The sequence below is a fragment of the Macaca fascicularis genome, chromosome 8, assembly GCF_037993035.2.
Source record: "Macaca fascicularis isolate 582-1 chromosome 8, T2T-MFA8v1.1".
Lineage (NCBI taxonomy): Eukaryota > Metazoa > Chordata > Mammalia > Primates > Cercopithecidae > Macaca > Macaca fascicularis.
Genome location: NC_088382.1, coordinates 90,030,822 through 90,041,330, shown reverse-complemented (window position 1 = coordinate 90,041,330; position 10,509 = coordinate 90,030,822). Strand labels below are relative to the sequence as shown.

The 10,509-nt window shown below is 45.9% G+C and overlaps 1 protein-coding gene across 1 annotated transcript; it reads left to right on the top strand.

Annotated features, from left to right (window-relative positions):
- Nucleotides 1-355: 355 nt before the first annotated feature.
- Nucleotides 356-1,072, top strand: LOC102140834 (large ribosomal subunit protein uL13-like). Its single transcript, XM_065518682.2, has one exon. It carries the CDS (start codon nt 379-381, stop codon nt 895-897), a length of 519 nt encoding a protein of 172 aa, XP_065374754.1. The 5' UTR covers nt 356-378; the 3' UTR covers nt 898-1,072.
- The last annotated feature ends 9,437 nt before the right edge of the window (nt 1,073-10,509 follow it).

Sequence of the window (10,509 nt, the reverse complement as noted above, 5' to 3'; positions counted from 1 at the left end):
TGTTGGACAGGCTGGTCTCAAACTCCTGACCTCAGGCGATCCTCCCGCCTCAGCTTCCCAAAGTGCTGGGATTACAGCCGTGAGCCACCGCACCCGGCCTAATTTTGTATTGTTAGTAGAGAAGGGATTTCACCGTGTCAGCCAGACTGGTCTCGAAATCCTGACCTCAGGTAATCCACCTACCTCGGCCTCCCAAAGTGCTGGGATTACAGGCATGAGCCACCGGGCCCGGCCCTTAATACTATTTTTAAGTGACAACACATGTCATAGAAGTATTAACTATTGTTACTAGTACCAGTGCCTGTGCCTGTGACACTTTCCTTATCTGCTAATGATTAGAAAAATAAAAAGATGTGCTTTCCCAGGCGGTTGCCGAAGATGGCGGAGGTGCAGGTCCTAGTCCTCGATGGTCGAGGCCATCTCCTGGGCCTCCTGGTAGCCATCGTGGCTAAGGAGGTAATGCTGGGCTGGAAGGTGGTGGTCGTACGCTGCGAGGGCATCAACATTTCTGGCAATGTCTACAGAAACAAGTTGAAGTACTTGGCTTTCCTCCGCAAGCGGATGAACACCAACCCCTCACGAGGCCTCTACCACCTCCGGGCCCCAAGCTGCATCTTCTGGCGGACCGTGCGAGGCATGCGGCCCCACAAGGCCAGGGAGGCCAGGCCTCTCTGGACCGCCTCCAGGTGTTTGACCATGTCGGACCGCCTCGAGGTGTTTGACAGCATCCCACCACCCTACGACAAGAAAAAGTGGATGATGGTTCTTGCTGCTGTCAAGGTCGTGCGTCTGAAGCCTACAAGAAAGTTTCCCTATCTGGGGCGCCTGGTACATGAGGTTGGCTGGAAGTACCAGGCAGTGGCAGCTACCTTGGAGAAGAGGAAGGAAAAGGCCTAGATCCACTACCGGAAGAAGAAACAAGGCATGAGGCTACGGAAACAGGCCGAGAAGAACATGGAGAAGAAAACTGACAAATACGCAGAAGTCCACAAGACCCATGGACTCCTGGTCTGAGCCCAATAAAGAATGTTAAATTCCAAAAAAAAAAAAAAAAAGAAAGAAAGAAAGAAAAAAAAAGATATGGCTGGGCTCAAAGCCTCCAACCCCTGGGCTCAAGTGATCTACCCAGCCTCTGAAAGTATTGGGATTACAGGTGTGAGCCACCATGCCCAGCCATTATAAAACTTTTAAACCTAGTTTTTAAAATGTTTTAATTTTTAAGTTTTTTTTGAGATTAGGTTTAAAAGTTTTATAAGTGGTGTGATCACAGCTTACGGCAGCCTCGACCTCCTGGGCTCAAGAGATCCTCTAACTTAAGCCTCCTGAGTCGCTGGGACCACAGACAGGCACCACCACACACAGCTACTTTTTACATTTTTTTGTGGAGATGGGTTTTACTAAGTCTCCAGGCTGGTCTCGAACTCATGGACTCAAGCAATCCTCCTGCGTTGGCTCCCCAAAGTGTTGAGATTACAGGCATGAGCCACCATGCCCAGCCTAAAATTCGTTTTAACTAATAAAAAGGTTTTAGTGGGGAAAAAGTCAGTAATATAGCTGAGCATGGTGGTGTGCATCCCTGTGGTCTCAACTACTTGAAGGCTGAGGTGGACCAGGAGATCAAAGCTGCACTACTGTACTCCAGCCTGGGCAATAGAAAAAGACTCCTTGTCAAAAAAAAAAAAAAAAAAAAAAAGTCAGTGAGATACCACTATATATCAACAAGAATGGATATAAATTAAAAAGACTGACAATACCAAGTGTTGACAAAGATGTGGAGCCACTAGAACTCTTATTCATTGCTAGTGGGAATGCAAAAGGGGACAGCCACTTGTACGACAGTTGGAGTACCTTATAGTTAAACATACATTTAGCATATGGCCCAGTAATCCTTCTCCTAGATAATTATCCAAGTGAAATGAAAATATATGTCCACATAAACGTTCATACAGTAATATTCATAATAGTTAAAAACTAAAAACAATCCACATGTTCATTAAGAGAAGGGTATAGAAACAAACTGTGCTCTATTTACAAAACTAAATATTATGCAGCAATAAAAAGAAGTAAACTCTGACACATGCAACAACACAAAGGAATCTCAAAAAACATCATGCTGAGTGAAAGAAGCATAACACCAAAAAGCCCATGCCATGTGATTCTATTTTTGTGAAGTTCTAGAACTTGACAAACTGATGGTGGAAATATTTGAAATACTGTTTGCTTCTGCAGTGATGGGAAGGAGAAAAAAAAGTCCAGGAGATTGAGGTAAAAAATTCCATGAAGATAGTTGGGCATAATGGCAAGTACCTGTAATCCTAGCACTTTGAGAGGCTGAGGTGGATGAATCACTAGAGCCCAGGAGTTCCAGACCAGCCTGGGTAACATAGGCAGACCCAATCTCTTTTTTTTTTTTTTTTTTTTTTTTTTTTTGAGACGGAGTCTCGCTCTGTCGCCCAGGCTGGAGTGCAGTGGCCGGATCTCAGCTCACTGCAAGCTCCGCCTCCCGGGTTCACGCCATTCTCCAGCCTCAGCCTCCCGAGTAGCTGGGACTACAGGCGCCCGCCACCTCGCCCGGCTAGTTTTTTGTATTTCTTAATAGAGACGGGGTTTCACCGTGTTAGCCAGGATGGTTTCGATCTCCTGACCTCGTGATCCGCCCGTCTCGGCCTCCTAAAGTGCTGGGATTACAGTCTTGAGCCACCGCGCCCGGCCAACAGACCCAATCTCTATAACAATTAAAATTTAAAAATCAACCTTGTGTGGTGGTGCATGCCTGAGGTGGGAGGATCCCTTGAGTCCAGGAGTTTGAGGCTGCAGTGAGCCATGATCGTGCCACTGCACTCCAGCCTGGGTGACAGAGCAAGACCCTGTCTCAAAAAAAAAAAACAAAAAGAAGAATAAAAATGAACAAAAAATTATACAAATATTTTATAGGCTTATTTAAGGGAAGAAGAAAATGTTTTCAAAAGAGAAAAAAATTCTATGAAGAAGTAAACTCTTCCCCACTTCTCTTACCTAGTTCTCAAATAGCTTTGTTTGTTATTCAGTTTCTTCAAGTAGCTCTTGTTCCCATCTCAGCAAATTTTACCTAATTTACTGGCATTTTGATCTCAGAGAGTTGACAGTTTGACAAATGAGCTGAAGAATCCATCAGAGAAACACAGTGTGGAATAATATATCTTGCTAGCCTTCCAGATGTGTCCTAGGGGACAGAAATCAACTGGTTGCTTTTAGAGAAGAGTACTAATAAACTAGATTTATAACTAATAACACGGACCAATCTCAAGATCTCAAAAGTTAAAATACAACACATAGGTCATGCGTGGTGGCTCAAGCCTGTAATCCCAGCACTTGGGGAGCTAGATTCCATCAAAAAAAAAAAAAAAAGTCAGGCTTCAAGACCAGCATCAGTTTCCAACCAAATCTACTACCAGGGTCAGCATTCACTGATACGATTTCAGATTAGATTAGGGTTCATAATGAAATATGTGACTTGGATAGTCCCCTAAACTTCTCTTAATTTTTTTTCCCCAGGACACATACCACATTTCAATACACCATGTAATTGACTTATTTAATGTGCCTATTGTCTGTCTCCCTGCTCCAGAATTCAGCTCCAGAAGAGCAGAGATCTGGGTCACTGTGTTCACTGATGCGCACTAAGGGCCCAAAAATGATGCCTGTTGACATAGATGGTGTTCAATAACTAGTTGTTGAATAAATCAGTGAACTTCTGCCATCGAATAATTCCTATCTGCCAAATAATAATCCTATAAGATAAGAAGAGCTACCAGGGTTTACTGCATGCCAGTCCCTGGGCTGAGCACTACATACATTATCTTATTTAAGCTTGCAATTTGGGAGACTGAGGTGGGTGGATTACTTGAGGTCAGGAGTTTGAGACCAGCCTGGTCAACATGGTGGAAGCCTGTCTATCCTAGAAAAAAAAAAAAAAAAATTAGCCAGGTATGGTGGCAGGCGCCTGTAATCCCAGCTGTTTGGGAGGCTGAGGCAGGAGAATTGCTTGAACATGGAAGGCGGAGGTTGCAGTGAGCCAGGATTGCACCACTGCACTCCAGCCCTGGGCAACAAAGTGAGACTCAAACAATAAAAATAATTAAAAAAACAGAAATAAAAAATAAACTTTCAACAGCCCCATAACCTAGCTATCAGACCCACTTTGCAAACAGGAGGCTTAGAAAGGCTAAGCAAACTGTTTAAGATTGCACAGCTGCTAGGAAGCAAAGCGGGAATTTGAATTTGGACTCTGCAAAACTCCTAAGTCTGCGCTTAAACACTGTCTCACGTGACCACTAGCTAGGAGGGCTACATGTACAACACCGGAAAAGAAAAGAACAGATTTCTCTGCACTTCAATTAGAACTGGTGGCTTCTCAGCATCCAGTAACTTCATCAGCCCCTAAAGGTTTCTCTTGTTTGTTTGTTTGTTTGTTTGTTTGAAGATGTCTCACTCTGTCACCCAGGCTGGAGGGCAGTGGCATGATCACAGCTCACTGCAGTCTCAACCTCCGAGCTCAGATGATCCTCCCACCTCAGCCTCCTGAGTAGCTGGTACTACCAAGTGCATGCCACCACACCCAGCTAATTTTTTATTTTTTCTAGAGATGAAGTCTCACTATGTTACTCAGGCTGGTCTTGAACTCCTGGACATCAGCGATCCTCCCACCTTGGCCTCCCAAAGTGCTGTGATTACAGGCATGAGCCACTGCTCCAAGTCTCACACTCACTTCTGGAAGTTGAGGTGCAATCATGAGCTTGGATTTGTGGTTTAGGGGGAAAAGCTTGAGCTTTGAAATCTTACAGTTGTGGGTTCAAATGTTATTTCTCTGCTTGCTACCTGTGTGACCTTCAAAAGTTATTTACTCCTTCTGGGCTTAGATTTTTCACTAGTACGGTGGAAATACTGATGCCTCCCTCATGAAGGTTGAGAAGTTAAAGAAAATATTTGCAATAGTTATGAAGGCCCCTTCTCCTTCACATGGTCACATAAAAGAAAAACCAAGGTCAGGTGTGGTGGCTCATCCCTGTAATCCCAGCACTTTGGGAGGCTGAGGCATGCAGATCACTTGAGACCAGGAGTTTGAGACCAGCTTGGTCAACATGGTGAAACCCCATCTCTGCTAAAAATACAAAAATTAGCTGAGTGTGGCAGTGTGTGCCTGTAATCCCAGCTACTTGGAAGGCTGAGGCAGGAGAATCACTTGAACCCAGGAGGCGGAGGTTTCAGTGAGCCAAGATCGTGCCACTTCACTCCAACCTGGGTGACAGAGTGAGACTCTATCTCCAAAAAAAAAAGATAAACCGAGCATGTTTTTTCCTGTTAGAAAACAAATGGGAAAAGAGAAAAAAGAGGAGGTGTTTCAGATCTCCAAGGTACCTTTTCTCATCTTGTTTGAGTTTTGTTAGAGGAGGATTGGGAGCAGGTCAAGGAGAAAAAAACTGGGAGAGTTGCTCTTCAAGACTCCTCTTCCCTGCTCATGTTCCTCACATCTGCCTAACTGTGAATTTCTGTTGGGAGCAGCAGAGAGGGAGTGAGAGGACAGGAGAGGGAAGGGGAAGGCTCAGAGTCCTCCAAATTTGTGGTTGCTACAAAGCAACCAGAATGGTTTGTCTCTTATTGATCTTGATAGAGACTGGAGGCAGAGAACTTCTACGCAGACGGGGCAGGTCCCCAGCAAAACCCCACCTTTGAGCCAAAAAGCCTGAAACCTGAAGCCCAAAGTGAGAACTTCCATCTCTGTTTGCCCACTCTCTTCCGATTGGTTCTTTCTGAATAATGTCCTTTTACCAATCATATGTTGCCTTTTCCAAAACTACCTATAGCCCACCCTACCCCTCATCCTGTGCCCATAAAGACCCCAGACTCAGTCGTAGAGGGGTAGAAGTGGCTTGACTAGAGAGAGGTGACTTGACTTCAGGGAAGAGCTGGCTGGAGATGGCTGGACTTCAGGGGATTACCTGTCTATTCCACCCCCTCTCCAGCTCCCCTCTCCACTGAAAGCCGTTTCCATCGCTAAATAAAATTCTCCACCTCCATCATCCTTCAAGTGTCCATGCAACCTTATTCTTTCCGGATGCGGACAAGAGTTTGAGGCCCACCAAGAGGGGGTACCAAAAAAAGGCTGTCATCCGGGCCTTCTGCCCCCGCTGGCAGAGGGCAGCCATCTCACACGGATGGCTGGGGCTCACTGAGCTGATAACACACTGCTGTCCACAGACAGTGAAGCTAAGAGGGCATCGTAACATGTCCTCTGGAGCTTTGGGGGTCACAGGCACTCCCACCTGGGCAACACCACAGGGCCTGCACAGAGCCTGTTCCTGCAGGCACCCAAGGTGGCCACGCTCCTGTTGAAAGTCTGATGAGGGGGTCGAGAAAAATCCTGCATCAACTCATAGAGTTATTTATGTATTCTGGATGATAATTCTTTTTTTTTTTTTTTTTTTTTTTTTTTGAGACAGAGTCTCGCTGTGTCTCCCAGGCTGGAGTGCAGTGGCGTGATCTCGGCTCACTGCAAGCTCCGCCTCCCGGGTTCACGCCATTCTCCCACCTCAGCCTCCCAAGTAGCTGAGACTACAGGCGCCCGCCACCACACCCGGCTAGTTTTTTGTATTTTTAGTAGAGACGGGGTTTCACCATGTTAGCCAGGATGGTCTCGATCTCCTGACCTCGTGATCCACCCGCCTCGGCCTCCCAAAGTGCTGGGATTACAGGCTTGAGCCACCGCGCCCGGCCGATAATTCTTTTATCTGTCATAAGCATGCAAATATCTCTCTACAGTTTGTGGCTTGTCTTCTAATATTTTTCTTGATGTTATTTCTTGTTAAGTTGTATAATTATTTATTGCTTTAAAAGCTTTAAAAAGGCAAGTAAAGCACAATGTTAGAATTTCTTTCCTTTTTTTCTTTTTTTTTTTTTTTTGAGACAGAGTCTCGCTCTGTAACCCATGCTGGAGTGTAGTGGTGCGATCTCGGATCACTGCAACTTCCACCCCCCGGGTTCAAGCGATTCTCCTGCATCAGCATCCCGAGTAGTTGGGATTAAGTTGCATGCCACCGCATCCGTCTGATGCTTTTGTATTTTCAGTAGAGACAGGGTTTCACCTTGTTGGCCAGGCTGGTCTCGAACTCCTGACCTCAAGTGATCTGTCCATCTTGACCTCCCAAAGTGCTGGGATTATAGGCATAAGCCACCGTGCCCAGCCTCTTTTCTTTCTTTCTTTTCTTCTTCTTCTTCTTTTTTTTTTTTCTTTGAGACAGGGTTTCTATCTTCTTCTTCTTCTTTTTTTTTTTTTCTTTGAGACAGGGTTTCTATCTTGTCACCCAGGCTAGAGTGCAGTGGCATGACTTTGGCTCACTGCAACCTCTGTCTCTTGCCATAGCCTCCCAAGTAGCTGGGACTACTGGCATGCACCACTGCACCTCGCTAATTTGTGTGTTTTTATAGAGACGGGGTTTCACTGTGTTGCCCAGGCCAGTCTTGAACTCCTAAGCTCATGTGATCTGCTCACCTCAGCCTTCCAAAGTGCTGGAATTACAGGCGTGAGCCACCACACTCAGCCAGCATTTGTTTTCCAAAACTAAGTAAATGGATATTTAACTGGCAAATGAGTTGTTCTGCTGTTAATTTTTTTTTTTTTTTTTTTTTTGAGACGGAGTCTCGCTCTGTCGCCCAGGCTGGAGTGCAGTGGCCGGATCTCAGCTCACTGCAAGCTCCGCCTCCCGGGTTCACGCCATTCTCCTGCCTCAGCCTCCCTAGTAGCTGGGACTACAGGCGCCCGCCACCTCGCCCGGCTAGTTTTTTGTATTTTTTAGTAGAGACGGGGTTTCATCGGTTTAGCCAGGATGGTCTCGATCTCCTGACCTCGTGATCCGCCCGTCTCGGCCTCCCAAAGTGCTGGGATTACAGGCTTGAGCCACCGCGCCCGGCCTGTTCTGCTGTTAATTATTCTTTTATATATTTTGTGCTATTTCATAAAACAAAAAGAAAAAACGCCGAAGAAAGGTTTGATCCTCTTTCCCCTTATCTCAGGCCCCAAAGCACAGCTACCCACGAAAACCCCCTTCTCTTAAACCTTCTTTAGTGAAGGCCATTGAACACAGGAGAAGAAAGCTGCATCTAAAAATGACTTGGAATTCTGGGGACATTCTTGGCTGAGACACCCAATCACAGGAACAGCCCCAGGCCTGGTTGTGAAAGAGGCTACTTGTCTCTGGGCGCCTCCATTCCTGAACCCCTACCCTGTCCTTTCAACATCTTCTCCCCCAGGCACCTGGCAGTCTCATGGGACTCCCAAAGTCACCTCCCCCAGCACCGGACACACAATAAACCCACAAAGGGAAGAGACTTACTGGAAGTAGGCTCAATCCAGTAAGGATTTACCTTTTTTTTTTTTTTTTTTAAGGATTTACATTTTGCAAGTATTTAGGGAGTGGGCAAAGAAAGACTAAAGAAACAGCCAAAGCTCCTGCGGGCGGGGTCTTTCTAAATAAAGCCTTCACAGAATGGCCAGGAGACCCCTCAGGAGGTCCTAACACTTCAAGACCCCATCTTGTTCAACATCAGAGCCCCAGTGTCAAGCCAGTGCTTGGTAGGCACCAAATATGTGTTAAATGAATTAAATGACTTGTTTTGTTCTGTGCCAGGCAGTGTGTGAGTCATTGGGAATATGTCAGTAAAGAAAACAGACACAAATTCCTCTCCTCTGGGAGCTGTTTCCCATCTATGTATGGGGGTGGGGGAAGGAGGATGAGGGTGCTGAGGACTGTCAACAAAATAAGTACATTTCTATTACATTGATATTATACAGTAAGTACTTTGGGAAAAAAAGAAAGAGAGAGAAAGGGAGGGAGGGAGGGAGGGAGGAAGGAAGGAAGGAAGGAAGGAAGGAAGGAAGGAAGGAAGGAAGGAAGGAAGGAAGGAAGGAAAGGAGGGAGGGAGGGAGGGAGGCAGGGAGGCAGGGAGGCAGGGAGGGAGGGAGGCAGGGAGGGAAGACAGAACAGAATTTGCAAGTGAAGGAGTGGAGGAGTGAACTTCGAGGCTACATAGGGAACAGGGACAAGGCGATGAATTCCCCTCACCCTTGGACATTTCTTGTCATTTCAAGACTGAATCTCTCAAGTTCTAAGAATACATTATGTGAAACCCATCTCTACAAGAAATACAAAATTTACCTGATTATGGTGGTGTGTGCCTATAGTCCCAGCTACTCGGGAGGCTGAGGTGGGAGGATTACCTGAGCCCAGGGAGGTCAAGGCTGCAGTGAGCTGTGATTGTGCCACTGTACTCCAGCCTGGACAACAGAGTGAGACCCTGTCTTAAAAAAAAAAAAATTATGTTGTTTCTCGCTTCAGTAGTTCGCATATACTGTTCCCTTTGCCTGATATTTATCTCCTGTCTTTTCCACCTGGCCAAATCCTACGTGTCCTTCAAGATCCATTTCAGATGCCACCCTCTCAGCGCCTGGAGGGAGAGGTAAATTGTTACTACCTTTGTACTCCCATAATACTTTGTTGACTTCTTACTAGAAGCTCTCAGTACCTCTCCTGAGTCACATGTGTTTGTAGAACTCTTACAACAAGGGTAAGCTATTACTATCATCACAGCTTTTAGACATATGAGAAAACAGGTTGTAACAAGTTAAGTAACTTGTCTCAGGTCATCGGCTGGATTTGGAGGGCTGGACTTTAAGGTCAACAACCCAGGATCCAAAACAGAGCTCTTCCTATGATTCCAGGAGCGCCACCTGGCATTGGGTGATTTACATTTAAATTAGAATTTTCTGCTGCATTGTGATCAACTTGAGGATAGACACCATTTCTATTTAGTTGGGGGGAGGGATTGTCTGTGAAGAGTTCTGGATAAATATTTGTTTAGTGAATAAAGGGATGAATTAGTCACCAACAGTTCAGGCATTCACGTGGAATTTATTTTTGAGCCTGAGCCTTCCTGTGCTCCCTAAATCTTGCCTCACAACTGACTACTTGCTACACCTGACCTCACCCGAACCAAATAATGCTGGGAAAAGGGATGATTTTGGCATTTGGCTGCTTTCTTTCCACTTAGGGCACTCTTAACTAAATTGCTTTGCAGACTGCTGGGGGAGGGTACAGGGTCAAGAGTGGAGTGACTTGGTGAAGGGGTGGTAGGGCCAGCAGCACATGGGGCCAGAGGCCACTGCGGGGCGGAGCCCAGGGGCTTAGCCATTCTCTCCTCTGCCTCCTCAGTGTCCCTGTGTTCCTCTCCCAAACAGTAGGCAAACCTCAGATGCCAGGTCTCCGAGCAGGGCAAAAAAAGACTAGTTTCCCCAGTCTTTCTGAAAAGGTAGAGAATATTGTTTTCTATTGGTCTCTAAGCTAATAAACGAGACATTGTATTCATCACTCAGGTACGGGAGAACTGGAAAAGAAGATGTTCTGAGGGTGACTAAGAACAAGGGAAGAGAAGGCCTTGAAGAAGGCAGCTTTCTTTTTTCTTTTCTTTCTTTCTTTT